Here is a 15,439-nt window from a genome sequence, read left to right as displayed (position 1 = left end):
AATGTGACTGCGGATCAAATTAATTCAGCATGTATTCTGTTATTTCCAAAGGTGCAGAGATAATACATTCTGTTATTTCAGCATGTATTCTCTTTCTTCTCACCTAGATTACTTTAGATTCTGTGACTAGTATCTGTACCTTCAGACTCCTCTCCTAATTCTAACTTGTGATGCTATGAGAATAACCTTTCTAAAGCACAATTCTCAACAGATCACTTTTCTGTTTAAAATTCCTCAACAATTTGTAACATATTATACACTATATAAAGTTACACTGCTACCCAAACTAGTATATTATCTACTTCTGATGAATAATGTAAAAAATTTTTGAATGATGGTTCTCTGGCAGCTATTATAGTGCTTTTTAAAATCTGGACTTAAAAGAAATCAATAAGCAAATGTTTAATGTGGATAGACCCAGTTGAATGGTATTAAATGATACTGTATATTTTCTCTAAACCAACTGTAAACTTGAACAGGTGCCATTCAACTTCAGTCAAGTGTGGAATTAAGATCTTGGTCTTTGCTAATCTAATCCTCTTAAAAGTTCTTTTATTACTTAAATAGATTAGACCTTCAAATTTGATCAACTAAACAGAATCAATCCTACTACACTTATAGCTTAGTAGAGGCAATAAACCTATTGGGGAAATGTGGCATATTATTTGGGTAGCATTCAGGATCCATGATACAAAAGAAAAAAAAAATCTCCTTACCCAGGAATTCTTTACAGATTGATCAGGGGTTGAATTAAGGACATTCATGATTGCCCAACTTATTGTTTATAGGAATATGGATGATTTTATTGTATTTTAGAGCAGGGGCTGGGATAGGAGGAAGCTTAATAAAATTCATTCCTTCATCTTCACCAAAAGTTCACTGGCCTCAAAAAGGTTAAGAACCACCTATTCTATCTACCCATTAGTGGATAAGGCTTCCTGATACTCTATGACTGCTGCCATCACAGTTTTTTACACAACTGATATTCTCATTTACCTTAAATTTAAAGATGAATTAAGAGACACAGTGTGCCTCTTAATTGATGGTGAAAATCCCTTAATTAACTAAAAATAACTTAAAAAAAAACCAACCCAAACCCACAATCCATTGTAAAACTAAAAATTACTTTTAACTCCCCCAACCAAACCAAAAAACCAACCCTTTCTAATGGATTTTAAAATTATCATTTAACAAATAAAACCTAGTGTTTTTTAAAAGAAATGATTTCATAAGATACTTTAATTTTTAAGAAGTCATCTTGGAGCTATGTAAGGCATCACTTTAGGATTCCACAGTCAGTTAAAATCCAAAAAGAGAGGTACAGGATAAAGCTGAGAGTTTACTACTGCCTTCCTTGCATACAAAAATTTCTGCTATATGGCAATTATATAACCAGTGAAATTAGTTAACCTGGAAGAGCCACCAAAATTATTTTACATAGTTTTACAAATAAATATTAATAAAAACTAAATTATAAATATTTCTGCTATATTATAGCATACTAATAAATATGGTTCTAATCACCAAAATAGTTTAAGCTCAGAGCTGGAAGTTTCTATCACTCTTACCTTGGTACAGACCACTCGTACAACCACTTTCCAAAAGGCAGAGGAATCAGACCCAGGTTGTACCTCAAAGAGAAGATGTTTTTCCTGGCCAGAAGCCACTTTAGCAGTTCTGAAAAGAGGCAAACACATTAATTTTATGAAAAGTCATGTAAAATAATGAAGCTATGAGACCAGATTCAAGAAAGTTTAAGACAGAGGAGGAAATGTGAAGAAAACACAGAAAGGCAAGTAACAGTAACAGTGATTGTAATAGTTAGATTCTTAAAATATAGGGATAGAAAATGTTTTGACTATACACATACAATTTAATTTCCAAAATGGACAGCATAGTGGAATGATGTTTATAAATCTATTTTTTTCAGATCTATATCTCAATGGTCTTTAAATTTCTAATAAAGACATTTAGGAAAAAATGTGTACAAAGAATCAGGTACTTCAAGAAAAAATTTGGCTGGTTTCCTTTATCCCAATTTTGACTACCACTGCAGATATATATAAAATGTGAAAAAATCTTGCTCTTGGTTGAGTCTTTCCTTAAGGAACAACACATATTTTCATAGATAATTTGAAACTGGACGAAGCAAATGATTTTGAGACATAGAACTTTACTCTCTTCCCCTAGCAGAGTCATTCTAATTTACAAAGAAAGAGAATACTAACATAAGAATATAACACTTTTTAGGGTAACTCAATATTGTGCATAAGTGTCAATTTAAATCAGTTCAAAGACATATTAAGTATTGCAGTTCCTTTTTATTTTTTAAATCATTACATTTCTCTCTGAACACCAGTGGAGATACGACATTCAGAACTAAGTAACTTTCAGCTAAATAAATTGAGGCCATTGAAAATTAAGCAATGAGCCCTAGGTAACAAAATCAGCCAGTTAAACTAGTACTGCCAGTTGTCAGTTCCATTTTCTGGCTATCAAGTCATGCTTCTCTTATGTAAGTTTAACTATATAACTCTCAGACAGCACTGAATTTGTGAAATGTCTAACTCTGGTCCACGGGAATTGGTTTTAAGAAGCAAATATAGTCAGAAACATTCTGTGCTAAATAAATAAAAGGGAGACACACTATACCACCATCTCTGTATTACACAGTAAGCTTAGCTTGTGGATGCTTTCACAGGACACATTTTATCCAGTATCTTTAGACCAAAAAACAAAATTTCAAAGGACAGACTAGATTTTTTTGTATATAAGTTCTAAGACTTTAAGGGATGGCAAATGTCATTGATTACTCATTAGAAAGTTGAAACAATAAACTTTATAAAAAAGTATTTCACTTTTATACTATTAAATTCACAATCCAATTTTATTTCCTAGGAATATGTTCTCAAAAGTAATGCCTCAAATGCTACCATTTGTATGATATTAAAAAAAAAAATAAAATAAAATGCTAGAGTTTTAAACACCATGACTACATTTTTATTATAAAAGATCAGACAATAAACAAATACAAACAAGTTTATATTCCAACTTAGAAATCCATTCAAGAATTAAGTAGAGATTTAAAGAAAGTGAAAGTTGCTCAGTTGTGTCTGACTCTTTGTGACCCCATGGACTATACAGTTCATGAATTCTCTAGGTCAGAATACTAGAGTGGGTAGCCTTACATTTCTCCAGGGGATCTTCCCAACCCAGGGATCGAACCCAGGTCTCCCACATTGCAGGCAGATTCTTTACCAGCTGGGCCACAAGGGAAGCCCAAGAAAACTGGAGTGGGTCGCCTATCCCTTATCCAGGGGATCTTCCCGACCCAGGAATTGAACCAGGGTCTCCTGCATTGCAGGTGGATTCTTTTACCAACTGAGCTATCAGAGAAGTCCATCAAAGATTAAAAGATGACCAGAGATTTAAAGATGATAGCTAATTAGAAAACATTTATAAACAAAACATCCTATTCTCCGGTGATGACAAACAAATTGCTACCATATAGGTGTGTATCTGGCAGAATAATAGTTCAGTGGACAAACACAGATTTATTATCTAGATGAACTGGTTGATAGTCAGAAACCTGAAGTGCCCTTTCACTATCCGAGGTGCCTTTCTCTAGGTGACTAATTGGTATATTCTCTTCTGTTATGCACCTTCTTCAGTGCTTTCAAACAAAGGTCAATTTATATGCCTATGATCAAAATTCAATTTTAAGTTCTTTCCATTCTTTTAGTCCATTTCATTTTGAAATAGTCACATAGAAAGTCTTACAGAGAAGGCAATGGCACCCCACTCCAGTACTCTTGCCTGGAAAATCCCATGGATGGAGGAGCCTGGAAGGCTGCAGTCCATGGGGTCGCTGAGGGTCGGACATGACTGAGCGACTTCGCTTTCACTTTTCACTTTCATGCATTGGAGAAGGAAATGGCAACCCACTCCAGTGTTCTTGCCTGGAGAATCCCAGGGACGGGGAGCCTGGTGGGCTGCCGTCTGTGGGGTCGCACAGAGTCGGACACGACTGAAGTGACTTAGCAGAAAGTCTTAAGGTATTCAATAAATACTTGCTACCCACTGCTGCTGAAAACACTAAGTCTTACAGATCAATCCTTCTGGTTATTTCTCAGACAGTCACAACATTGGGGCATATGTTAGGGAGAAAAAATAAAATGAAAAAGAGCAAGTCTTACACATCATTAAGTTCTGCCACTCTTCCAAGAAATTCTTCATAAGTTAAGGAGCCACTTTCTCGAACCAATGTGACATGTTTTGCTACTTTTTCTGGTAACTTGTTAAGAACCAACTGTGTCTGATCCGAAATTTGCTGTCCCATGATGAGATGATGTCTTATGAAATCCAAAAAGTGTTGCTTCACATAGTTTCTGTCAAATATACATAAAAGTTACTTTTATGTGCAATATAAAAATGGCAATATACCCATCCCTTCAAGAAAATAAAAACAAGAATACTTTTAAGTGAGATCTCAGTAAACTTGCATGAGCCTAAGGTGGAATTTAAACAACTATAAAGATTTACAGTTCTATTTTTCTAAAGATCATATAGTTAAATAAGAAAACAATTCATTTTTATTTTATTGGGAGGGTACATTTCTATAATTTTGCCCACTTGGCAACCATTACACACAAACAGGCATTTAATTGTATTTAATGGGAAGCTTATTTACCTCATATAATTTTCCTAAAAACATTTCCTGACTGCTCACCACAAGTCAGGCTTCAAACTAAGGGCTTTCTTATACCATCTCATCTATTTTTTCCAATAACCCTAAGAAGTGAGCATTATTATAGCCCTAGTTGACAGATGAGGAAATAGAATTGAGTGACTTATCTAAAGTTAAACAGTTGGTAAATGGTTGAAGTGAACTTTAAACTCATGTTTTTTAGATTCTTGTGCTTATATTCTTCAGTTCAGTTGCTCAGTTGTGTCCAACTCTTTGTGACCCTATGGACTGCAGCACGCCAGGCCTCCTTGTCCATCACCAACTCCCAGAGTTTACCCAAACTTATGTCCATTGAGTCGGTGATGCCATCCAACCATCTCATCTTCTGTCGTCCCATTCTCCTCCCACCTTCAATTTTTCCCAGCATCAGGGTCTTTCCCAATGAGTTGCATCAGGTGGCCAAAGTACTGGAGTTTCAGCTTCAGCATCAGGACTGATCTTTAGGATGGACTGGTTGGATCTCCTTTCAGTCCAAAGGACTCTCAAAAGTCCAACAGCACAGTTCAAAAGCGTCAGTTCTTCAGTGCACAGCTTTCTTTATAGTCCAACTCTCACATCCATACATGACTACTGGAAAAACCATAGCCTTAACTAGACGAACCTTTGTTGGCAAAGTAACATCTCTGCTTTTTAATATGCTGTCTAGGTTGGTCATAACTTTCCTTCCAAGGTTATATTCTTAAACACTATAATATTCTATGATGTATAATCATGATATAATAGATCAGCTAAAATTTTTATTTTAGAATTACTATATTTATAAATGTGCAACTTAATTCTAATTGTAAAATATATGTAAATTTAACAGATTTTTCAGCTAACTGAACTATCTTACATTTTCTGCTTAGGAAAAAAAAGATAGTGCTTTTGCTTTTTAACTCCTCTAGGAAGACGCACAAGCTGGAATCAAGATTGCTGGGAGAAATATCAATAACCTCAGATATGCAGATGACACCACCCTTATGGCAGAAAGTCAAGAGGAACTCAAACGCCTCTTGATGAAAGTGAAAGTGGAGAGTGAAAAAGTTGGCTTAAAGCTCAACATTCAGAAAACGAAGATCATGGCATCTGGTCCCATCACTTCATAGGAAACAGATGGACAAACAGTGTCAGACTTTATTTTGGGGGGCTCCAAAATCACTGCAGATGGTGACTGCAGCCATGATATTAAAAGACGCTTATTCCTTGGAAGAAAAATTATGACCAACCTAGATAGCATATTCGGAGAAGGCAATGACAGCCCACTCCAGTAATCTTGCCTGGAAAATCCCATGGATGGAGGAGCCTGGTGGGCTACAGTCCATGGGGTTGCTATGAGTCGGACACCACTGAGCGACTTCACTTTCACTTTTCACTCTCATGCATTGGAGAAGGAAATGGCAACCCACTCCAGTGTTCTTGCCTTGAGAATCCCAGGGACGGGGGAGCCTGGTGGGCTGCCGTCTTTGGGGTCGCACAGAGTCGGACACAACTGAAGTGACTTAGCAGCAGCAGCAGCAGCAGCAGACAGCATATTGAAAAGCAGAGACATTACTTTGCCAACAAAGGTCCGTCTAGTCAAGGCTATGGTTTTTCCTGTGGTCATGAATGGATGTGAGAGTTGAACTGTGAAGAAAGAAAGCTGAGTGCCGAAGAATTGATGCTTTTGAACTGTGGTGTTGGAGAAGACTCTTGAGAGTCCCTTGGACTGCAAGGAGATCCAACTAGTCCATTCTGAAGGAGATCAACCCTGGGATTTCTTTGGAAGGAATGACGCTAAAGCTGAAACTCCAGTACTTTGGCCACCTCATGTGAAGAGTTGACTCATTGGAAAAGACTCTGATGCTGGGAGGGATTGGCGGCAGGAGGAGAAGGGGATGACAGAGGATGAGATGGCTGGATGGCATCACCAATTCGATGGACGTGAGTCCGAGTGAACTCCGGGAGTTGGTGATGGACAAGGAGGCCTGGCGTGCTGTGATTCATGGGGTTGCAAAGAGTCGGACACAACTGAGCGACTGAACTGAACTGAGGTATTTTAAACTTAGAATTTATGTGACTTGTTTTCTAAATATAAAGGTGATATTTTAGTTAAAAGGCTAGATTACTAATAACCTACTATCAATGGAGATCAATAAGTTACTGAATTGCCTTAAATTTTAATCACAAAAATTTATTTAGTAATCATTTAAATCTTTAAAGATTCTATGTATCATGGCTAGAGAAGAGTTGGATATGTTCATTCTAGATAGTTTTCTTTCCTTTGGTTAAAACAGAAAGTAAGATAAACTTTTAGTATTTATCTATCCTGATATGTTATATAACTGAAAAAAGAAATCCGATTCAATATATATACCACTACTAATAACAGTAAAATCAACTAGTATTTGTTGACCACTTCTATTGTGTTACAATCTTCTAGGCACTTTACATGTATTCATAAATTTAGTCATTTAAATCCTCATGATAACCATTTTATAGATGAAGAAACAAGATAGTTAAGGAAACAAGCACAGAGAGGTTAAAGTAACAAAGCAAGTAAGAGTTTAAAAAAAAATAAAGTTGGAAAGAGAAAACAGCATTAAAATAAAAAAAATCTAATTGCCCCTCTTCCAAGAAATTCCATTTTATTTACCCATCAAAGACTATCATTTTACCTCACCTGAATGAATACTCATACCATATAAAGCAGGCGAAATAGTAACAATTTATAGCAAAAGTTTTGTCAGGAAATCTGCTCTAACATTTAATTTAAAAAAGTAAATGTTAAAACTAAAATATTAACTACCCAACTTTAAAATATAAAATCATTTACAGTAACAGTTCTCAGTAACCATAAATACCCAAATTTTGTCTTTTGGTATTCAAATCTAGTATATTATATTTGAGGCTTATTCTTTTAGTCACTTTAACTATAGGAAAAGTACAACTGTTCTAAAAAGATAAACTCGACAATTACTGTTTTGAATCTGAGCCTACTTGGCAATGATAAGTATGTATTACAGAGATAAATGAAAGGAAGTTGTTGAGGAAGATCCAAGGCACTAAAAAAAAAAAATCTCTGAAGGCAAAATTATATATTTTAAATATACCCAAGTGCATTCATAACAACTGTATTCAAAGAGAAACAAAGATTTTAGCCGAGAGGAGATCTCGAGAGTATTCAACATTAGTGACTCCTGGATTTCACAAACTAGTCAAGTCTCAAAGCCCCACGGTGCTGCACATTTGTTTCGACAGTGTCCAACAATAAACAAAAAAAATCCCTAAACTGTAACGAAAAACTTAAGAACTTACAACCTAAGAAATAGAAGGATATATTAATACTACTAGAATAAAAGCCCTTCCCAAGAAGGCAGTAATTTCACACTGACATACACTACATACACTAACACTACTGTGCTTAGTTTTCTTGTTCTAACCCAAACGTGTGAAAACATCATCAGGAGCCAAAGGTCGTACACCAGTGCTAGGGAGCCACTGTTACACAGCCTTTGAAAAATTAAATTCAATAAGCACCATATCCCCCACACTGTGCTATGTTCTGGGGTTTCAAAAGTCAGTGCAAGAAATGTGGTTCTTGCCATCATGGAGCTTCTGATACCGTGGGGAAGAAACAGCAATCGCATAATAAATACATAACTATAAAATGATAGGGCTTCCCTCATAGCTCAGCTGGTAAAGAGTCTGACTGCAATGCAGGAGACCCTGGTTCGATTTCTGGGTCAGGAAGATTCCCTGGAGAAGGGGTAGGCTACCCACTCCAGTATTCTTGGGCTTCCCTTGTGGCTCAGCTGGTAAAGAATCTGCCTGCAATAAGGGAGACCTGGGTTTGATCACTGGGTTGGGAAGATCCCCTGGAGAAGGGAATTTCCACTCCAGTATTCTGGCCTGGAGAATCTCATGGACTGTATAGTTCATGGGGTCGCAAAAAGTCAGACAGACTGAGCAACTTTCACTTTCACAAAATGGTAAGTGCTAAGCCAAACAAGTATAGGGTATTGAAAGCCTAAAGCCTATAAAATGGGGACTTGACTTAGTCTTGTCAGGGAAGTCCTCGGGCAAACTTTTGATCTGCCATCAGTCAGAGTTACCCAGAGAAGAGGGACAGGGGCATGGCAAGGGGAGGACAGTCCAAGCAGAGGCTACAGAAAGTGCCTAACACAGGGAGGAGTATGGCAACTGTGAGGTAATAAAAAAAACTCAAGTTTGACTAAAACCTAGACAGAGGAGAGGGAGATTGCCACCAAGAGAGTGGATGTTTACCATTTTTGTTGAAGACAAAGACAAGACTGCATGCCTGTTCAATTTGCGGATGACTAAAACTGGAATGAATAATATCCACAGAATAGCAGAATCAAGACTGACAGTGGACACTTATTTTCTGAAAATGAATAAATTATATCAAATATGACTAACTTGTTCAGGATCTAACCTAAATATGTTTTAAAATGCACATAAAGCACATAGGTAACATATGCTTCGGAGAAGGCAACGGCACCCCACTCTAGTACTCTTGCCTGGAAAATCCCATGGATGGTGGAGCTTGGTAGGCTGCAGTCCATGGGGTCGCTAACAGTCGGACACGACTGAGCGACTTCACTTTCACTTTTTACTTTCATGCATTGGAGAAGGAAATGGCAACCCACTCCAGTGTTCTTGCCTGGAGAATCCCAGGGACAGGGGAGCCTGGTGGGCTGCCATCTATGGGGTCGCACAGAGTTGGACACGACTGAAGCGACTTAGTGGTAGTAACATATGCTTAAAAGTAATTAAAATATAAATGGTCTGAAGGTTCTAGTCAAATATAGATAAGAAAGATGCTAAAATAATCCTAAATTCTTGCTAGAAGCAGATGTCCAGAGCAAGGGCCTAAAATTCCACTATGCTCTGTAATGGTTCCAACACACTGAAATTTGGACAGGGAGGCCTGGCGTGATGTGATTCATGGGGTCGCAAAGAGTCGGACGCGACTGAGCGACTGAACTGAAGCAGTCACACTTACTGTTTTAACTAACTAATCAATTAACTTGACTGCATCAGATCTCAGCTGCAGCACTCAGGATCTTTGATTTTCACTGTGGCATGTGGGAACTTTAGTTGCGGCCTGAAGACTCTCAGTTGTGGCGTGTGGGATCTAGTTCCCCAAAACAGCAATTGAACCCAAACCCCCTGCACTGGCAGCAGAGTCTTAGCCACTGGACCACCAGGGAAGTCCTCCAAGCAGCCACACATTCAAAGAGCACAACCATTTGAACATATTTGGGAAAGCACACAACATGTTATGGATCTAGAGAAGGAAACAAAGCAATTTATTTCAGATAATCACGGTTCAGTAACAGGCATGACAGGTTTGTTCAAACTCTCGAAGAGCTTTCATATGGAAGAGGAAGTAACATTTATTTTATATAGTTACACAGACCAGAATGGCCAGTATAAATCAGGCTGATTTCAGGTCAATATAAGGATTTTCTATCATCCACAATCATCCAGAAAGGTTAAAGGCATGTGTGCCTGCTTTCATTGGAAAGGTGGATGTGCTTAAGCAAAAATAAATTCATCTAATTAGTGTTATAGAGAAAATTCTTGCTTGAATGAGAAGTGGAGAAGATGTTCTCTAACCTAATATTTCACTCTCAAAGTGAAAACTTAAATTCTCTCTAGCATTCCTATATTGATTTAATAAAAACTCAATAAAATATTCTAATCAACCAGACTGAAAACTTTACATTATACCTACAATTCTTAAGAAATAAAAAATTAAACTTTTGAAATATATGGTCTTAAGATTTCATGTACAACATTAATGATAATTTAATCAATATGCCCACCAAACAAATAATAAAGAGATCTGGTTGCTTGTTTAATGAATTAGAAAATGGTGCCTTTTAAGAGGTAGAATTGTGGGAGGGAGGTTCCAGAGGGAGGGGACATATGTATACCTATGGTTGATTCATGAAGATGTATGGAAGAAACCAACACAAAATTGTAAAGCAATTATCTTTCAATTAAAAATAAATCTAAAAGTAAAATTAAATTAAAAGAGGTTACATTGTCATTATATGCAGATTTCATGATATTATATATAGAAAACCCTAAAGATTCCACACAAAAACCACTAGTTCTGATAAACAAATTTAGCAAGGTAGCAGGATATAAGATTAGCACACAGAAATATGTTTTAAAATTGCAGCCCCACTCCCTCCAAAAACAAAAACAAAAACCTTAAACCTGACCGAGGAGCTGAAAAACTTATATGCTCTCAGAACTATAAAGCACTGATAAAAGAAACTAAAGATACATGTATATTTATGGCTGAGTTCCTTCACTGTTCACTGTAAACTACAACAACATTGTTGATCAGCTATATCCCAATACAAAATAAAAAACTAGGAAGTTTAAAAAAAAACCACTTTGAAACAAATTATCATTTACTAAACAAATTTTATGATTTCATTTAGAAAATTCTGATATGACACATTAGCTGCTACTGCTGCTGCTAAGTCACTTCAGTTGTGTCCGACCCTGTGTGACCCCATAGACAGCAGCCTACCAGGCTCCTCTGTCCCTGGGATTCTCCAGGCAAGAACACTGGAGTGGGTTGCCATTTCCTTCTCCAATGCATGCATGCATGCTAAGTCGCTTCAGTCATGTCCGACTCTGTGCAACCCCATGGACAGCAGCCCAGCAGGCTCCTCCGTCCACAGGATTCTCCAGGCAAGAATACTGCAGTGGGTTGCCATTTCCTTCTTGGCACATTAGCAATCACATATATTTACTCATAAAAGTTTAATTCATTAAAATTATTCCATACAAATACATGCATATATATATATATAAGTCATAGACATATGACCTTGATTAATAAACATTTGCTAATATATTTAGCAAAAAAAAAAAAAAAAAAGAACTACCATATGATCCAGCAATTATACTCCTGGGTATATATCCCCCTAAAAAAGAAAATGCTGATTTGGAAAGGTACATACACCCCCTATGCTCATGGCAGCATTATTTACAACTGCCAAGATATGAAAGCAACTTAAGTGTCCATCAACAGATGAATGAATAAAGAAGTGGTATGTAGATATACAATGGAACACTACTCAGCCATGAAAAGGAATGAAATCTTGCCATTTGCAGCAACATGGATAGACTTGGAGGGTATTATGCTTAGTGAAATTAGTCAGAGAAAGACAAATACTGTATGGTATCACGTATATGTAGAACTAAAAAAATAAAACTAGTGAATATAAAAGAAACAGACTCATAGAGAACAAACTAGTGGTTACCAGTGGGGAGAGGGAAAGAGGGAGGGGCAAGATAGGGATAGAGGATTAAATATACAAACTATTGTGTATAAAATAGATAAGCTACGAGGATATACTGTACAACACAGGGAATACAGCCAATATTTTATAATAACTATAAAGTATTATCCCCCCAAAAAAGAAAATGGTCCATTTTGTTTCTGTATTGTTTTGAATTGGTGTCCTAACTTTGAAGAAAATTTAAAATTTGAAGCAGCATATTAACTCATCTTGTAATCATACTTGGTATCAGGAAACCTGATTATTAATTCCTCAGATTAAAAGGGAAAACTATCTGGAGACTACGGAAAGAGCACGGAACAGCGCCTCTCAACCTGCTTCAGTGGAGAAGGCCCCCGATTCACAGTTCATTTTCAATACCATAAAATGACAAATATCTGAGTCCATCTGAGAATAACAATATGGCTCTGCAATCTAGATGCAATAAAATCACAATCAAGGATGCATGCATGTTCACAAAACAATCTGCTGAGGCCACCCTCTAGTCACCCCCCACAGGTTTTTCAATGTCCCTCTTTGGTGACTCGGCACATTCTTCTATCACAGCACATATCATCAGTTAGGTCACCTGACCATCCCCCTCTGTGAGCTTCTTGAGGGTAGCAGCTGTGTTCCCTTTTCTGGCAGATATATAAGCATACAATAAATGTGTACCAATGGATACAGTAAATACTGTTGACAGTTTGGGGTTTTTTATTATTCACTTGTTCAGTCATCTACTAGTTGGGAGAGAAGCTGAAATTAAAAAAAAAAAAACAGGGAAGAAAAAATATAAAATTTACTGTTAATGTTTATGTGAATTGAAAAGTATTCATTATTTGGTATGAGCAAAATACTTCCTATAGATCATGAAACAGCAGTATTGAAGAGGAACTTAATTTGTAAACCACTGGCATACAATTTAGCAAAAGATAAATCTCTCCTCAAGACTTAAAGAACTGACCGCTCTCATGTTATTGTGCCCCTATAATTTAGTCCTTTCAAGCAGGATAACAATGTGCTTTCAAAAAACATTTGAAGGATTTTCTAAATAAAGAATAACTGTTATTTTGAAACTCATAATATCAAGGATTCCAAAAATGCCACATTCCCTAGTGGGTGGTAACTCATACACTTGATCACTTCTTTTTCTAACAAAATGAACTTTTGTAGTTCAAATATTCTTTATAAAGATATAAAAATCACATCATGGGTAACTGGAAAAAAACTTCATGAAAATTTAAACCATATCCATTCATAAAAGGATTAAACAAAGATGAAAACCCTAGAAGTGTAACAAGATGACGAGTTCACAAATACTGAAGTATTTAGAAAACCTCTCTGAAACCTGTTCTCCATCAAATTTTGTACCAGTTTCTTTACTTAAAAAAGAGATATTTATAGTTGAAACTATTTTCACTGCTATTTAGCATCAGTGATGCTAAAAGTACTAAAAACCAAGGTTCCTAAAGATACTATTTATTACTCATTATACTCAAACTCTAGATCATAAACAGATTATCAGCTGTCCTGCAAGACAAGAAATTAAGAGCAGTTATAAAAGACCATAGTGAAACACTTGGACTAGTCAGAGACACTAAGAGTCTGGAATGCCTGTTACAGACTCAAAGATCTTAATCAGACAAAAATTTTATACAAAGTAAAACTACAAAAGGATAGTACTTGGAGACTGAAAGCATGGATTTCTGGTATCACTAGGGTGTTTACTAGACTTTGGACCTTCTCTGCCTTTTGAGGAAGAGAAAGAGAAAGGAAGTGTGGCATGTGTTTCAATATGAACTAAGAAGGCACAGGTGGTAACACACACCAAATATAAAATGCACTTACACCAAATGACAAAGAATATATTGTGGAAACACACAACCATATTCTGAGGAAAATATTCAGAAGCTGCAGCCAGGCAACATCAGAGGAAAGGAGAAATATTCATACTATTTTTGTGTTCTGAATTCAGAAAGCATCGCTTCTTAGAGGGGAGATGCTTTCCAACACAGAGGCGGCTAATTCAGGATTGATTTTTGGTTCGGGGCCCCTCATGTTCCAGATGAAGTTCGGAACGGATGGAGCTCACGTTATAGCAAGAATGGGCGAGCGAAGATGCAAAAGAATCCCTCCATATAGAAGATCTAAGAATTAAAAACCATAGGAAGTGTCACGGCCGCTTTATAAATACGACAGAGACAAGAACTGAATCGTCCGGCACCGTGAAACAGGCCAGGGTCAGAATAGAGACGTACACTGATAGGGGCTGGGATAAATATTAACAATAACAGTAAGCCCACATTCTAACACGGTAACACGATAAAAATAACAAAGAAATCATTCAAAAGCGACACAAGTTTCCCTTCCAGGAACGATTACTACAATTAGTAGTAAACTTCTAGTCTTTGCCGGGTCTCACGGTAGCTGGTTTGACAAGCTCAGGCCTTTCGGAAGGGGAGCAGCCTAAGCTAGTTTAGAGACAGTGGCCGGATTAAGTAGACGGACTTGGATATTTCTGAGCCATCACCCAGGCAAGGGTTTCTAACATGGGGTGTCCACTTGCAGCGGGGGCGCACAGGTTTCCAGCCTCACCAGTGCGTTAATTCAGCACACCCGCCACCCTCCCACCACCGTCCCACCACCTCCCCTCCTCAAGCGCACCTGCACGCGCAACCAACAGCTACGTCCGCTGGCCGACCGACTGCGCCGGCGGCAATATTCAAAAGCAGGTCCACGCTCGAGGAGAAAAAGCCTCTCCCGGCCCCCTAGAACCACCCTCCCCAAACGGGGCAAGCCACTTCCACGCCCTGTCACTGGAAACCACCGGGGTAGAGACAGTGCGACCATGGAAGGGCCTCCCAAGCCAGCTCCCCTCCCTAAGCCGAGGCCTAGAAACTGCGGCGGCAGGGCGCGGCTTGACCCCCCACGGAAGCCCGGCCCTGCAGTAGAGGCGTGGCGGGCGTTCCTACTCCCTGTAGGAGGGCTGAGGAGCAGCTGAGAAGGGAACCTGCAACAGGCTAGCGCTGCGGAGCTCACCCCAGGTTCAAGGCATCGCGCTTCCGGGAGCCGCGGCGCCGCCTCAGCCAGCCTCACCGACCCGCAGGCGGCGGCGGCAGCAGCGGCGGCGGCGGCACCAACCACCCGGTCGCACTTCAGTGACGCACAAGTCCCGCCTCCAGCGCGTTGCTTGGAGACGGTGCCCAACCTTCTCCAGAGCTTCGACTAGCTGGCTGCGTTTCTTCTGAGGACCTGCGAGGCCTCGGCCTCGGGGGCCATCCGAGAGGGAATGGTGGCGGCGAAGGCCAGAGGGGGCCGTGCGCTAGAGGCAGCAGAGGCCTCGCCTGGCAGGTTCCTCAAGTCTAAGGCTCCGTGGGGCGGCAGTGGGTGCGGCCTGGCCGAC

At 38.6% G+C, this 15,439-nt stretch overlaps 1 protein-coding gene across 1 annotated transcript in view; it reads right to left on the bottom strand.

The window, feature by feature from the left end:
* The window catches only part of RNF141 (ring finger protein 141), a 34,255-nt gene extending 19,130 nt beyond the window's left edge, over window positions 1-15,125 (bottom strand). Inside the window, exons 1-3 of the mRNA XM_068988710.1 lie at window positions 15,076-15,125; window positions 4,197-4,388; window positions 1,569-1,677 (exon numbers count right to left, since the gene is read on the bottom strand). Of these exons, the coding sequence (XP_068844811.1) occupies window positions 1,569-1,677; window positions 4,197-4,339 (252 nt within the window). The 5' untranslated portion in view covers window positions 4,340-4,388; window positions 15,076-15,125. The remainder of the gene's footprint in view (window positions 1-1,568; window positions 1,678-4,196; window positions 4,389-15,075) is intronic.
* Between the last annotated feature and the right edge of the window lie 314 nt (window positions 15,126-15,439).

The sequence above is a fragment of the Capricornis sumatraensis genome, chromosome 16 (genome assembly GCF_032405125.1).
Source record: "Capricornis sumatraensis isolate serow.1 chromosome 16, serow.2, whole genome shotgun sequence".
In the NCBI taxonomy this organism is placed as follows: Eukaryota; Metazoa; Chordata; class Mammalia; order Artiodactyla; family Bovidae; genus Capricornis; species Capricornis sumatraensis.
This window is presented reverse-complemented; position numbering and strand designations above follow the sequence as displayed.